Source organism: Drosophila teissieri, chromosome 3R (assembly GCF_016746235.2).
Source record: "Drosophila teissieri strain GT53w chromosome 3R, Prin_Dtei_1.1, whole genome shotgun sequence".
Classification (NCBI taxonomy): Eukaryota; Metazoa; Arthropoda; class Insecta; order Diptera; family Drosophilidae; genus Drosophila; species Drosophila teissieri.
The window spans coordinates 30,295,686-30,310,902 of record NC_053032.1 but is presented as its reverse complement, the minus strand read 5'-3'; the positions used below and the strand labels follow the sequence as shown (position 1 = coordinate 30,310,902).

The window sequence follows — 15,217 nt, the reverse complement described above, 5'->3', positions numbered from 1 at the left end:
CTTTTCAGAAGCAATTTCAAATTCATTAACTTGGGAACTTTGGCAGATACAGTTTCTTAACTTTATATACCCCTCTAGAAGCACTGCTACAGGGTATTGCCAATGGTAGAAAGAGAACTAAACAAGCTAATAATCATAAAACCAAATGACTTTGAACGGCGTCGAAGCGCTGTCCTTTGACAGGATGCATGGAGCACAGATGAAGGAAAGGAAACTGCAGAAGAGGAAGAGCCACACGAAACTGACGAGGGAAAAGCGTGAAAAAATAAGACGAAGAGCGACAAAGAGGCAGGGGGGGCAGGGGGATCATCAACATTATCGTCAGAGTGACGATTAAAATTTAAGCTTCATTTGTTGCTCTTGTCTGACTCCTTTCGGAGGCGGGGGGAATGGGGAAAAGGAGGGAATAGGGGGAATTGGGTGATTTAGGGGAGGGGAAAAATATAAGAGAGTGATTAAGGGGTTTTCATGGCTAAGCCAAGGAGACTGTGATTGAGTAGGTGTCAAAAGTTGAATGGGCCATGGGGAAAACGGCAAGGGTTAAAATGTTGCAAAAACTGCCAGACAGTCAATTTTCAATTTCTCCACCCCCCCTCCGCGTACATACGTCCCCCCCATTTAGTCCATCTGGCCCCTGGCCAAATGAAAATTGCAACTAATAAACAAATAAACAAGGCAAACCGAAATGGCAGAGGAGGAAAAAGAAGTGCAAGCGACACAAATTGCAAATGCAACACAAAATCCCCGATGCAGTTCAGGGGCCACCACGCCCACAAAAGGCCGAATGCATTCGCAATCAGATTGAATGGGGAATATAATAGGGGTAAGTGGAGACTTGCAGAAACGGGAGAAAGGGAAGAAAGGGGAGAAAGTAGGGAGTTTATTCAGGAACAGGGACAGAGAAGACAGGGTCAGGGGCAGCAGACAGACGGCGAATGTGGAATCGCTTTAATGGATATCAAATAGGAAACAAAACAAACATTCCCACACAAATATACACATGCAGTGCGGCAGTCGTCGAAATGCATAACAGCACTGCGAGAAAAGTATTTCGAGTTATAATATTCGAGAAATAATATTCGAAGCAAGGAGTGTTCTATACACATTTCCAAAGAACTTAATTCACAATTATAATGAATATGTTTTATTCCAGCAAACGAAATGCATTGTCCCGTTTTCCTGCAGTGTACTCTGATAGGATCCATACTGCAGCAGGAGCGTTCCAATCAGAACTCCAGCTGGGTCCGAGAGAGAGAGAGAGAGAGACCGACAGATAAGGCGCGAGTGCGAGGGGAGAGGGAGGAGAAGGAGGTGGAGCAGGACAACAGTTTTGTTTCATTTGCACAAACATTTCATGTTTTGTGCTCCGTTCCTGTTCCTGTTTCTGTTTCTGTTCTGTTTTCTGTTTTACTTTTCGCTTTTCAACTGGCTCATCCACGCCCCCTCCGCCCACCACGCCTTTCATCCATCCTTGCTCTTTCATTTCGCCAGGCTCGTTTTTACTGTTTCCACTCTTCTCTTTTTTTTGCAATTTTTTGCACGTTCCGTTTTATTTTTGTGTCTGGCAGCTGCTCGACAGCAACAACAATATTGATTGCAATTTCAGCCTGCAGTGGAAACGAGAGGGGGGAGTTGGGGTCCTTCTCTTTCTCATTTGGCTGAATGGCCCAACACAAAAGCCTAAAAGCACACACACACACACGCACACACTGAGAGACGGGAGGCAGACAGATAAACACTCACACACACGCCCAAAGCTTGGCTTATGAACCAACAGACGACATCATGCTGGCTAAAATGGGGAAGCAGTGCAGCAAGCAGTGGGGAAGGGGAAGCAGTGCACTGCGCGAAGGATTCGGGATCCTGAGATAACAGCAATGGGAATGTGTTAATCACAAGTTAAAGAACTTCTCCGAAAATATAAAGTAATTTTCACAATAAGCTAGCTATGGTACATGAAGACTGAAAGTTTCATATTATTTCGATTTAAAAAGGTTCTTCTTTAACTTGGCTCCACTGATATTTTTCCGTGTAGATTTAAGTTCTGCATAAGAGAGTGAGACAGCGCACACAGCGGAGAGGGACGGAAACTGCTGAGCCAACGAAGCCTTTAAAGTTGGCAAAAAGCCTGCGGATGGAGCCACACACATGTGCGCCCATACAGTTGGATGCGGATGTGGACACGGATGTGGGTGGCAAGTACAGGAGGAGGTTCCAGGGAAAACAGGCAAAAAGGAAGGGGCGGAGATGGAGACGGAGCTGGAGGACGGAGCTGGAGCTGGAGGTGGAGCCGGAGTTGCCCTGGCATTGTCTGTTGGCAATGAAAATACGACAATAATGACGTCGAGGGAACTTTCCGCCGGAGAGTCATGCGCCGAGTCGTTCGATAGTCAGGCAGTCAGGCGCCCATAGAAGGTGTGGGTGTGTGTGGGTATGTGTGTGTGCGGAGTGCTGCAATGCACCAGTTACAGTGGACAAATGTGGAAACTCGTTAGTGAAATGTTTAAGGAATAAGTAATAAAGCAACAATCAGATAATGTGTGCTCTCCGGATTGTGATACAGCATTACCCAAGCTATTTACCCAATGTAAAATAGAAACTACTTATGAATATTGTGAGTATTCGTTTTGCAACCACTGTGCAGGCTACCCTGTGGTGCATATGTTTATTTAACTTGCAGTGTGCGTGTCGTTTTGGCAAAGATTTCATTAATAGCTTTTGCGGTTGTGAGGGCGTAGGAACCTGGTGGGAAACGAGTAAGCAATGCATACTTGATTTGATATTCAACAAAAGGTGAGTAGTTCCCCTCTTTGCACCGCTCCTTTTCCCTAGGTGGCTTTTTACTACACCCCCTCCCTTCATCCCTCTATTCCGCCATGCCCATTCAACATTTCTCCTACATTTCTCTTTCTGCCCACACATCGTTATGCGCTTTAATTTGCAAATGGTTTTGCAGATTTGGTTGCGGTTACGAATCGTGTGGGGGGAGTCTGCCACAGTGGTCACCCGTTGTGATGGAACTAGTCAGCGTGTCCGAAACAAAGCTTTACAGAACAAAAAGTGTCTGATGTGGCGCGACTTTTAATGTTTCCTCAATTTGACTGCCCAAAAAAAAGGTCGTTAATTGCTGAGTCGCCCCCCTTCCCCACAACGCTCTTTTATGGATCTCATATGTAAATAAAATACATTAACTACACTTCTAGAAAATCTAAACTATTTATTGTCACTTTAGTATAATAACTTCAGGTTGCTACTATTCAAAGATCCCCAAAAACATCATGATTTTTCCCCGTGCCTTTTGTAACCCCCACATATGTATCTATGCCCATAGCCATCGAGTTCCAAGTCGCACCATTTCATTTCATGCTCGGCTGCCCCCGTCTTTTGTTTATTTATCATCGCCGAGCGAAAAGTGAAACCTAACCTCACACAGTGTATGCATATATAGGGAAATATATTCCGAAATCAGGCAGAACCTATTCCAATATGCGAAAACAACAGAAAAACAAACGTCATCGATATGGATGTGTAATGGGGTTCCGCGTTAATAAAAATTTTACAGTGCAGAAATTTATGCTTCAAGTCTAGACGACAGTTTTTGGAACGTGCTCAATTAGCACGCAGCTGCGGGGGGCTATGGAAATGCCGGGGAATTGGGGGGGAGGGGGGCTGAAACTAGCGAGAAAAACAAAAACAGAATTTAAAATTAAATTTTCGCAGTGCCTCACGACTGTAATTCACTCATATTTGCTACGGAATACAGAACCCCCGGACCCAAAGATAAACTATGCACCGATATGGCTATATCGCCACCTCCTTCTCGCTCTTTCTCACTCTTTCTTCCGGTATGTAGCGCTCTCGCTCTCTCGCCGGCACAGTCAGAACAACAAAAGTCGTGCGAAAGTTGTTAATTTTCGCTTTAGTTTTGTTTTTTTCACACCATATCACCGCACTCGTTATAGAAGGGGGATTGGCATATTGTCTGAGGCTTTCAAAACAAATATACCAGGTGTACAAGTATGAAATGTCGTTTTTTTTTAATTAAAAAACACGTTAAATTTTGTGGAAAAAGAAAAAATCTCGCAAGCGATTGGAAACTGCTTGTTGACTTACTTCCAACTGCTCTGCGAGTTGTTTTTGCGTTTGAGCATCGTCTTCATCCAATAATGCTTGCAGTTCGGCGTCTTCGTACCTTTTTGGTGGTTTTCCGTGCTCTTTGTCGTCGACGTCAAAATCACCACTTTTGAAGCGTTGAAACCACCGTTCACACGTTTTCACAGTTGGTACTTGTTCGCCAAAGGCTTCAACAAGCATTCGGTGCGATTCCGCTGCTGTTTTCTTCAAATGAAAACAGAAAATTAACACTGTCGGCGTTTGCTCTTTATTCGGCACGAAACTCGACATGTTGACTGCACTGAGAGTAAACGATAATGACGCTCGATTGGCGCAAAACTATGGTGGTTCGACAGTCAAGGTTGACACTTCACAAGGTCAAAGTTTTAAGACAATCGATAAATATTTACGTTTGGGAGACATCTATATGTTCGAACCGACATTCCATACTTGTACACCTGGTATAGAGAGAAGATAAGGTGCCGACTGTTGAATACCCTATGTTCTAATGACACAGTCCGGGGAATATGAAACTATGCCTCCTTGTGTATCATAGCTTAATAAGCAAATATCTATACTAAAAATGTAGTAATGATGATTCAATCTGCTAGATAGAATTATATTGTATGCTATAATATGTATCCCAAAATAGAACTTAAATGTATCTGAACGCCACATCCATGAGTTACATCTGAAATGGCCAGCTAGTCACACCCTTTGGACACCCGTTGCGTTCGGTATGCAAATTCAAGACGCTGACTTTGTTGCTACTTTGTTTTTATGGCCTGTCGCTGCAAATTGTTGTAGTTTTTCTATTCTCGGCGTGCCTTTCGCAATTTACTTGCAGTTGCGAACGTTCGGGAAAGTATTGCGCCGTTATATCGGAGATGGGGTGAAAATCAAGTAGAAAGCAAGTAATCAGGGGGAGGATGCTACGCCCACGTCAGAGTTTTGGGCCTACGAATGGGAAATTATTTGCAGACAGCTACAGATAGACAGAGAGAGAGAGAGAGTGGGATAGAGAGGCAAGCAGGAAGAGCTTTCTGCAAAAAAGCCGAGAAACTGGAAGAGGCACAAAAACAAACAGACTTCCGCCTCATCCACCCACCGAAAATGAATACATAAAATGTGTCTTAACCTTGACATTGGACGCCAAATACAAAATACAACAAAAAAAACCAAAAAGAGGAAAAACACAAATATGCCGGCAGACAAAACAAGTTAAAAGAGCGTGGGAAAGAGAGGGGACGAGCCGAACACATTCATTCATTAAACAGAGACGGCAAATTTAAAGGGAAAGGCAAGAACTTTTGGCTTTCTTCCTTTTTATTATTTATTTTTTTTTTTTTTTGCTCACCTTTTTGAATCAGCAAAGTTTGTTTATCATGGCAGCAACAACAGAAATTAAATAAAATGAAAATGGGCCGCGTGTGGCGCTAAAAATAAACGCCAGTAAATGCAAACAAAACACGAAATGAAAAATGGAAGTACAAAAAAACGAGAGGCGATAAACAATTTTATGGACGTTTATTTTTGAATTAAACGCAAATCATCACAAAACGCTGATAAGCAGGAATGAAATAAAATGCAGGCGGCAAGAAATTGCAGGAGCAAGGCAAATAGAGCTCCACAACGATCAAAACCGAGAGGAAACCAAACCGAAACTTGTATACCCTTGGATACCCTTTAAATAAAAGAAGATCGGTAAAATTGCATGAAGCTTTTTTATCGTTAGAAAGCAGATACCAAAATAATAATACCCCCTTTCAGGGTAAAAAAAAACACACGCAAAAAAGACGCAAATTTCGTGGCCTTGAAAAGTGGGCACAACAGAGAGAAAGATAGAGAGCGAAAAGCAGAAGAATGAATGGAATTATGCCATAGAAGGCAAAACAAAGTTCTCAGCCTGGAAAGAGAGGGCAAGCTGGCGCGAGAAAGAGACGGACAGCGGGTGAGAGGGGTTGAGATTCTTGAAACCTGAAGATCGCGTTCAAAACAACAACATAAAAAACACAAAGAAGCAAAAAGCGATCTAATTCCCTTTCGTGTTGTTCTCCTATTCGCATTTTTCTGATCGCGATTGAAATACATAATATTATTCGCCGCTCTTGGAAACGGAAATATTAAAATTTGGACACAAAATAAATATGAACAAGAACACATCTGGGAAACATACCATACGATAAATGTCCGTTGCTATGTGGCAGCATATAAATTCCAATAATTTTTCATATCTTATGATTTATGAGTAAGCAGAATCGAGAACTACAGAAGAGTTAAAGAAAGCCTTGACCCAAAGCAACAATTATAAAAAAAGATTATTATATTTTATTAATTCCCTGAGATGTTGCAGATCGCCAACTTCCTTGAAGGGAAAATACTCGCAAATTTGTGGAATCAACAAGCGCATTTTATTTAATATTTAATATTTCAGCAAATATTGCCTGTGTTTCGCAGCTGTTCAGCCGTCAAGGTTATATAATCTATGGAACCGGCAAACGAACGAAAAACGGGCAAACAAACGCCTCAATTGTTGATAACACTGTGCAACACGATAGAGGAACCAGTGTATCAATCTGGTATCTATTTGGCATGTTTGTTGATAAAACTTCGAGCTACTGGCAGTTTTATCAAAAGGAATAGTTGAAACACTTTGTGATTTCCTCTAACGACTGCTGGGAATATATTCTAAATACATTCAGCCCCCCTGTCGTTCAGTGTAATTGATAAAAGTTTTGCGAATAAATATTGAAACGCTTATGTGCCACAACCACATGCTGGGGAATTTCGCCTGCCTTTCGCTTCGTTAAACAAGTTAACCGAGTCAACCAAGTTAACCAAGTCGACAAAGTATTTAAGACTAAGGAAACATCGCATATAACCTCTTATCGGTTGCTCTTATCATAAACATCAAGAGTAAGGGATAAACTTGGACTTACCGCACTCGCTCGGAATAGAGTTCCACCTCCTTGTTCTTCTGCTGCTGCACCAGTTGCTGCTGCTCGTAGCTGGCCAATGGCTTGAAGTTGCTGATGTTGGCCAAAGCAGGCAGGTTATTCTGCTGCTGCTGTTGTTGCTGCTGCTGCTGCTGCTGGGGAGCAATCAGCAGGTTCTTGGACAAGCCCAGTCCATTTTGCAGCAGATTGCTGCCGAAAGCGGGGCCCAGAGGCTGGATGAGCAGCGACTGCTGCTGCTGCTGCTGTTGCAGCAATTGTTGCACCGGCGACACGGATATCTCGCCACTGGACTGCGAGGCCGATGGCGAGGTGGATCCGCTGCCGGCTCCACTGGAGGACAGGCTGCCAGCACGGGCGCGCAGGTCCAGGCCGAGGACATTGTTCGGATTGAGGATGTTGCTGAAAGTGGCCAGCGCACTGGGCTGCAGCAGGCCGGCGGAGGAGCCATTGCTGCCACTGCCATTGGAGGTGGTGTTGCCGTTGTTGTGGGGCAGGCCCGATCCTATGACGCCCACATTCGGATTGGGCGTGAGTCCGGCGTAGCTGTTGCCGTTGTTGTTGCTCAGGGGGGTTTTGGCGTTGCCATTACCACCGCCGCCACCACCGCCGTTGTTGTTGTTGTTGCGGTTCCGCTTCTTCTTGGCCTTCTTCTTGTCGTCGTCCTCGCTGAGGCTGCCATTGGCCAGATTGGCCCTACCATTGCCCGTTGACCCGTTGAGGTAAATGACGCCCTGGCTGCTCGGCGGCACCCAGTCGAGATCCTTGCGCAGCTGCCCCCGGCCGCACTTGCAGCTGCAGGCCTTCTGGACCAGCTCGTAGCCCTTCTTGGTCCACAGATGCTGCAGACGCTGCCTCTCCGACCAGGAGCGAGCCCGGCCATTGGACTTGAGCGCCTGCAGGACACTCGCCTCCCACCACTCGAAGCACTCGCGGTGCATGTACTGGCCGGCGCTGCAGTTCTCGTTGTTGCACAGCACGCGGATGCAGTCCGCCAGCGAGAGCTCGTTCAGCGGTATCAGCGTGTCCAGTTTGCGGCAATCTCCGCTGGGCAGGCAGCAGTGGACTACGCCACCGCCACCGCCAACGCCACCAGTTCCCTGCATGGGCGCCATTAGGACGCCTGAAGAATTCGCGTTCTCCGCGTAGAACTGCAGCAGTTGCTGCTGCTGCGTCTGGTGCTGCTGATGCTGCTGCAACTGTTGCTGGTGGTGCTGCTGGTGATGCTGCTGCTGGGTGCTGTTGCCGCTGCTGCTGATGTTGCTGTTGCGACGCGGAGCCATAAATTTGTGTTTGTTTCCTTTGAGAATATGCACTCTTTGCAGCGAGAAAAGATTTGGTTGGCTGTCCTCGAGAATCCTCAATCTCTATTTCGTATCAGCATTTTGCCCACGATTATAAATTTCAAAAATATTGCTTGTTGATTTTTTCGATGCGCGATTTGTGGTCTATTTAAATGCTGCTGGCATATATTTATTTATTTTTGAACCGATTCCAGAATATTTCTCAACTGATGGTCTGGTGTGTGTTGTTTTCCAGTGAGTTTTCGTGAATTTTAGCGGGTTTTTTGTAAATTTTTCGAAATTTTGCAGACAAAAGTCTGATTTTATTCAGTTGTACGGTTTTTATAGATTTTTATTTTCGGAATTTATTTCTTGAATTGTGTGTATAGTAAATGCTTGTTATTCTGCGATTTAGTCTGGTTAGATTATTTTTTTCAATTGTTTTTAGTTGGATTTTCCGAGTGGGGTTCTACCGAGAGATGGTATTACTTTTAACTTGATGGGTAATTGCTTTCACTTATTGCTTAAAAATCGTACACCTCTTTGCTGTGTGTATCAAAAATACTTGGAAAAATTCCCGTCAATGCAGTCTGTTGTGTTTTTCGTAATTTTCTGATTTGTTGTTGTACCTGAGCTGAGTTTATTGTTGTTGTAGAACGTTAAGTATCAAAAATTGTTTTTTTTTTATTGTTTATCTTCGCTCCGTCCCTGTCCCTATCTCCCTCTCACACGATCGTTCGCTCTCGTTCACACACGCGGCGCCATGTTCGGCAATTTTTCACATTTTGCTTCGCTTTCTGCGTTTGTTTTTGCGCCTCTCTTTGGCCGCTTCTGGTTTTTGTTTTTGCCGGCAAAACAGAAAGGAATAGAGAGTGTAAATTTCCGATTGGTTTCTAAAAAGTCGCAGGACCAAATGTAAACTGGAGTTGAAGTGTTCCTCTTCGATTTTTTTCGATTCGGTTTGCAGCAAGTTCTTCTGTTTTCTGTTCTTCGCTGTTGTTGTTTTCCGTTTTTCCCACCTACGAACGGCGCACGCAGAGAGAAGCCAAAAAACACAACCAACCAGATCGAAAGCGAAATTCAAACTGATTTTGGTCCGTGTTGCTCGCTGCTGTCGGACCATGCGAACGAACTGAAAACGAAACGAAACGAAAAACGAACATCGAACATCGAACGTCGGGACAGTTGGAGTTTTCCTCCACTCCGATTTTCCGCACATCTTCTTCACGTTTTTCGGGGTTGGTGGGTGGTGGTTGGCTGGTTTTCACTTTCCACCACCGCCGCCAACCGCTCGCTTTTCATTCGGCGGAAAACTCAACAGATTTTTGGCGCTAAAATGGGAAATGGAGTGGGAAAATTATGGAAGGGGTCTAGAAAAGCGTCTAATTTACTAGAATTTGCCCACGTAGGCTAGAATCTGTACATTTTCCTAAATGAGCAGGCCATTTTATAACCGAACTTTTGTAGCATTTACTTTTAAGATTAAATGTGAAGAATCGAAATAAAATATTTTAAAATTATAGTACTTTTTTTTAATATTACATTTATTTAATTTTATATCCATTCAATCCTTAGAAAAATCATTATCCAAGATGATTTTTTAAAAAAACACAAAAAAATTTAAAATTTTACAGTTAAAATGGAATTAATATAGTTTTTGCCTTTCTCGCTTGTAATTATTTTTTTACAAATTCAATGTATCTAATTTATATTTATATTATATTATTTTCGATTGCAAATTTTACAATTAGAAGCTTTCGATGATTCGCAAAAATTCACTTTCGTTGCGGCTCGAAGCAGGTTCGATTCGAGTTCGAAGCCGGTCGTTTCCCCTCCAACATGTTCGACTGGAGCGTCGAACGCGTTGGCTCTGTTTCACATGCATGGGGCGTGCATTAGTGTTAGTGCCAGAAACCGGCAAAGTAAACAACATGAGAACAGGGTTGCCGAGTCGCTGGAACTCGAACTTGCAGCGCACTTTTGCTTTCCTTGGCTAATCTTTTAATTCCAGTGGAAGTGGAAATGCTGTTTGCTGTCTCCCTTCGACGGAACTGCCGCTCTCTGTCACACTCATCGATTGCTTTTTTCAAATATACATACGTTTCTATATATTGGCACACACATTCGCACAAAAATACAATGCATGCGAATGCCGGCAATAAAAGAGGCATTAAAAATACACAGCCAACAGCAGAGACAAACTGAAAAAGAATTAAAACATTGAACTAATAAGTGCCGAAGAATACTCTTCAATGAAGGACCACGAAAATTTAAATAAGGGAACTTTTATTTGGAACAAGTATGTAAGTATAATAGCATTTTAAACCAATATTTAATATTAGCTTCAAGATTTCGAATTTCATAGCTACCTATGTATTTATGTATGTATATATATACATATTTTATATTATGATGTTCCAATTGGACTAATTAGTTGTCCTTTGTCTGTAGGGTATCAAAGTCGCCACCAAACCCAAAAAAAGCTTTCAATCGTAGAGCCTTTTTATTGTATCCTCACTTTTTTGTATTGTCCTCTACCTCTCTTTTCTCTTCTCCCTACCTCCTTCTATGCGACTCCTTTTATATAAAAATTCCCGCTGCGCGTGTTGCAAAAAAAAAAGTATGCGAAAACGAACAAGAAGAAGCGGTGGAAACGGCAAAACAAGGGCACGTGTAGAACGGGTTGGTTGGAAAGGGAAGGGAGGGGAGGGGATCTCGGAAGCAGATGGGGTTTTCTTATAGGACTCTCAGGATCCGGGGTTCTATTCTTTTGGGAACTGCGGTGCAAAGTCAAGGTCCAATTCCACTTATTCTCGAGTCAAACTGCGCAGTTTCCATTTTTTCTCCCGATTTCGACCTGCCAGAAAGTAGAAAGAAGAGGACGAAGAAGGAGGGAGAGAAAAGAGGGTTCTGATATAATAATTAACTCAGTCAGGTAGGCAGATCGGCAGCCATTGCGTAATAGGATCGTATATGTATGTATGTGTGCATGTGTTGTTTGTTGTTCTAGCTAAAGGATCGCTGGAACCTGAAGAGGAGGAGGTGCGGAAGAGGGGAGGAGAAGAGAACAAAGGAGGGGCGAACTAGTTTGTTGTTGTTGTCATCGCTGCTTTATAATTCTCAAGGATTTCGCTTTGTGTTCCCTTCGACTCTGACCTAATTTTAATGACCAATGCATAACGAAAAAGTAATAATAATATGAAAAGGAAGAGCAGTGGGCATGTGTTCAAAGAGGAGAGGGCGACAAGAAGAGGAAGAGCCGAGAAGGAGAAAGAGAGGAGGAGAGAGTCTGCAGCCCGGGGCAAAAGCTGAGCTCATAATTCTTCGGCGACACGCATCAAGTTGAATTTGCATAATTAATGGCAATGCCGGGGCTGCAACCCTGGGGGCCGAAAAAAGAGTTGCCAGGTCGTTAAATAATGTTTTTAAACTTAAGTATCCTAACTTGTGTTTGGGTGATTTTTCTTAGGTGGTTCATTCTGCTAAATTCCGATCTCTCAGCCATTTTAATGGATAAACTTGTGCTTATTTATGGGACCAACTTCAAATATATGTATGTTTGTACATATGAGTGACGACTTTGTGTGCTGTTTGCAACTTTCTGCGTGTTTCTTGGCTTCCTGTTTGGCTTCTAACCATGGTGTGAAAGCGGGTTCTTCGAAGGAGGAACTTTGCGGTGGCGTAAGAGTATCTGCAAGATACTCGTTCGGATGGATAGACAAACCCAGAGCGAATTCCCTACCTCCTCCCACGTTTTAAGCCATAGCCATCCATTTATGCAGGCCTTTCCTTGTGTTTTGCGCCTTCCCATCGCTTTAAAAGTCCCGAGGGTGTTTTGGGCAGATGTGTTCGACACCCACCCGTACTCCTCCAACCATAAAACCCTCCTCTTCCCCTTCGCTCCTCTGGCAGAGCAGCATTATTTGTAATTACTCATACTCCCGCGTTTATCCAATCGGAAGCAACTTTGAAACCCAAAATAGGGTTTGAAATTCAACTGGCATGGCAACCCGACTCAAACTCAAACCATTCAACTTCGTACATAACGGTAAACATAATACATGCCAAATATATATAGCCATAAAAAGAGACAAAACGGCGGAGAGATTCGTGTTTTTCACTCGACACAGAGGGTGTCGTAATTTCGTTTCGTTGCCAAAAATAACCCAAACTCCATTTTGTTGCCACTTGTCCGACGGATGCAGATGATGGTGGATTCGGGTGGCAAGAATGGCAGAATGGCAGAATGTAGAATGGTCCAGGACTCCGGGTGAGTCCCTTATTCGCCCCTTTTGGGGGACTGGAGACTGCAATGTGGGTCTGATTCACGCAGCTCTGCGTTACATAAGCGAAATGAAGTCAGCATTCGCCCTATAGACATACATATTCCCACTTAACGAACGGATGTGCTACACTCCAATCGGATTGGAAGCATTATGTCAACCAAGTGAACTACACACAGTTGTAGTTATAAAATATGTATTTCAAGAGATTTGTTGATATCTTTGAACTAAAATAGAGGTTTAAGAAATTGACAAATACTTTCAATCCTAATTTTGGGATCCACACTTTGAGCAGATCTTTTTAAGATAAACAACAATACTTTCTCTTCATTAGTGGCATTTCCACACTCATTTTTAGTTTCTATCACTTTACTTTCAATGGAATACAGTTTAGTTTAATCTTAAACTATTAAAATTCTAGAATGTTTCAAAGAACTTGAATGAGTTTTTATAGAATTTTTTTTTTTTTTATATGATGCTCTTCCTAAAGGCACTTCCATTTGTTTTCCGAGTTTCTTTTTTGGGGGTAGGGGGCTTTCACGTTCCCTCCCACTCTGTACTTCATCCTGAATCCTCCTTTTGTGAATCTTTCTCCGTGGCGCCAAGTGAAAGTGAGCGAGACGGCACATCCGAGCTGAAATTTCATTTGTCCTTTGTGGCAGCAACCACAAGGATAAAGGATAACGGTAGGGGGTGGCGAAAAGAGAATAGCAGAGGAGAGTCACGAAAGAGGGAGGAGGAGAGGCGCACGCACTTTTCGGCTCAGCATTTTCGGGGGTATTTTTTATGCTGGTACTCACACACATATGTACATACAAGCATACATAAATACATGGGTAATAAACATACAGGGTGTTCCGCAAAGCATATTCCATAAATTGTAGCTCTGAATTCGTGAGTAGAATGAGAGACTCCGCCCACTCTAGACCAAAGAAGTGTTTCCCTCAGGTAGAAACACACAGGTAAGCTGGAAAATGAAGTCGGAAAAGTAAGTGCTGAAAAGAAAAATGAAACAAATTTAACAAATGGCGTTCGCACTGACTAATTTATTTGATTTTCCCCTTTTTCACATGAAAAAGAAAAAATATGCTTAAATGTTTTTGGTTATGTTATGTAGTGGCAGCACATAAAAGAGTTTTAAGTGTAGTTTTAATGTAAAAGCATGTTCATTTTATTAGAGAGAGAAAAATAATAACATTATTTGGCCTTTTGCAATTTGAAATTATTTTTTGAACGTATTGCACATGTCTGTGCACGTTTGAGCGTGTGTACCGAAGTACTCAAGCCACTCGTTTCTTCTTATTTGAGTTTGGCAAACTTTTTGTTTGCCGGACTGACCGAAAACTCCCCGAAATTGTGATGTGACCAAGTTTGATAAGCCAAACACAGAAACACATGCAAATATAATGCAATTTTCGCTAACACGCTGACCTTCAACATCAATTTGCGAAGAGAGCGGAAGAGAACGGGGAAAAGGAGGCGAAGAAGCGGACCCCGCCAGCGAAAAAAAGAAAAGGAAGTGGCAAATTGACAGAGAGCTAAAAATATGCAACTCGCACAAACTCACACACACACATACGAGCTCGCTGATCCACTAATACCAGTGCAAATCGTGCGATTTTATAACATGAAATTGAAATTTGCTGCATGAAAACGAAATTTGCAACATGCCGAAAATGAAACGCAGTCGCTGCCGCAGTTCGAGTTGGAGTTGCAACAACCGCAACCGCGAAGGAGCGTGCATGAGAAGGAGCGAAAGAGAGAGAGAGGATAGAGAGTTGCGCGCGCATTAGAACAACAACAAATGCAACGGCGTCGTCGACGCCGGCAGCGCTGCCCGCACTTCGGTTTTCAAGTGCAAGGTGCTTACGTGCCCCACCCCGCGCCACCACCCCTCGCCCCACAAGCTATTCAACTTCAACTTCCAAGGGCAACTGCAGCGATTCTCTGCGCTCTCGTCTGCAATTCTCTCTCTCGCGAACAGACCTTGAAAGTAGATTCTCGAATTGCTTCCCTTGCTCTTCTTCTTTTGCAACTCCTACACTGAAAGTAACTCGGTTCTTATTGCGAATTGGTGGTATTTACAGAAAACGGGCTTAGAATTTTTGAACTTCTTAAATACATGACTCATCCTTAAATTCTTTGATTTTCCAATTCTCTTTTGATTGTTTAAATTGAAGTTTAAAGTTACTGAAAGGAACATGACACTAAGCACGATTCTTTTTCAGCGTATGCCGATGTTTGAAGAAGAAGCAGCAGAGTTAGAATTGAGTGGGCAGAAGAGTAGAACAGGCCTTAAATTCTCCCCTCCCTCTTTGATTTTCCGCAACTCCCATCTGTGCTGCCCACTTTTTGACATTTCGCCCACTTTTTCCTGTTCTTCCGGTTTTTGTTTTGCCTGCTTTCCTATTTGCGACCCATAATCCTGTTCCGCAAAAGTCCCCCTCTGCACTCTTCCCATCATCTTCTTCCCCCTCCTCCACCGAGATCCCATTCTGCTCCGAAGACTCGCTTATGTAATTCCCAAAACGTGTTTGGGACTTGGGGCTTTGTGACAGCATTCTATGTATCGAAATTGAATGAC

General features: G+C 43.2%; 1 protein-coding gene across 1 annotated transcript in view; it reads right to left on the bottom strand.

Moving 5' to 3' along the window:
* LOC122622276 (headcase protein) overlaps positions 1–9,423 on the bottom strand; it is an 83,623-nt gene extending 74,200 nt beyond the window's left edge. The window contains exon 1 of the mRNA XM_043800603.1: positions 7,053–9,423. Within this exon, the coding sequence (XP_043656538.1) occupies positions 7,053–8,350 (1,298 nt within the window). The 5' untranslated portion in view covers positions 8,351–9,423. The remainder of the gene's footprint in view (positions 1–7,052) is intronic.
* Between the last annotated feature and the right edge of the window lie 5,794 nt (positions 9,424–15,217).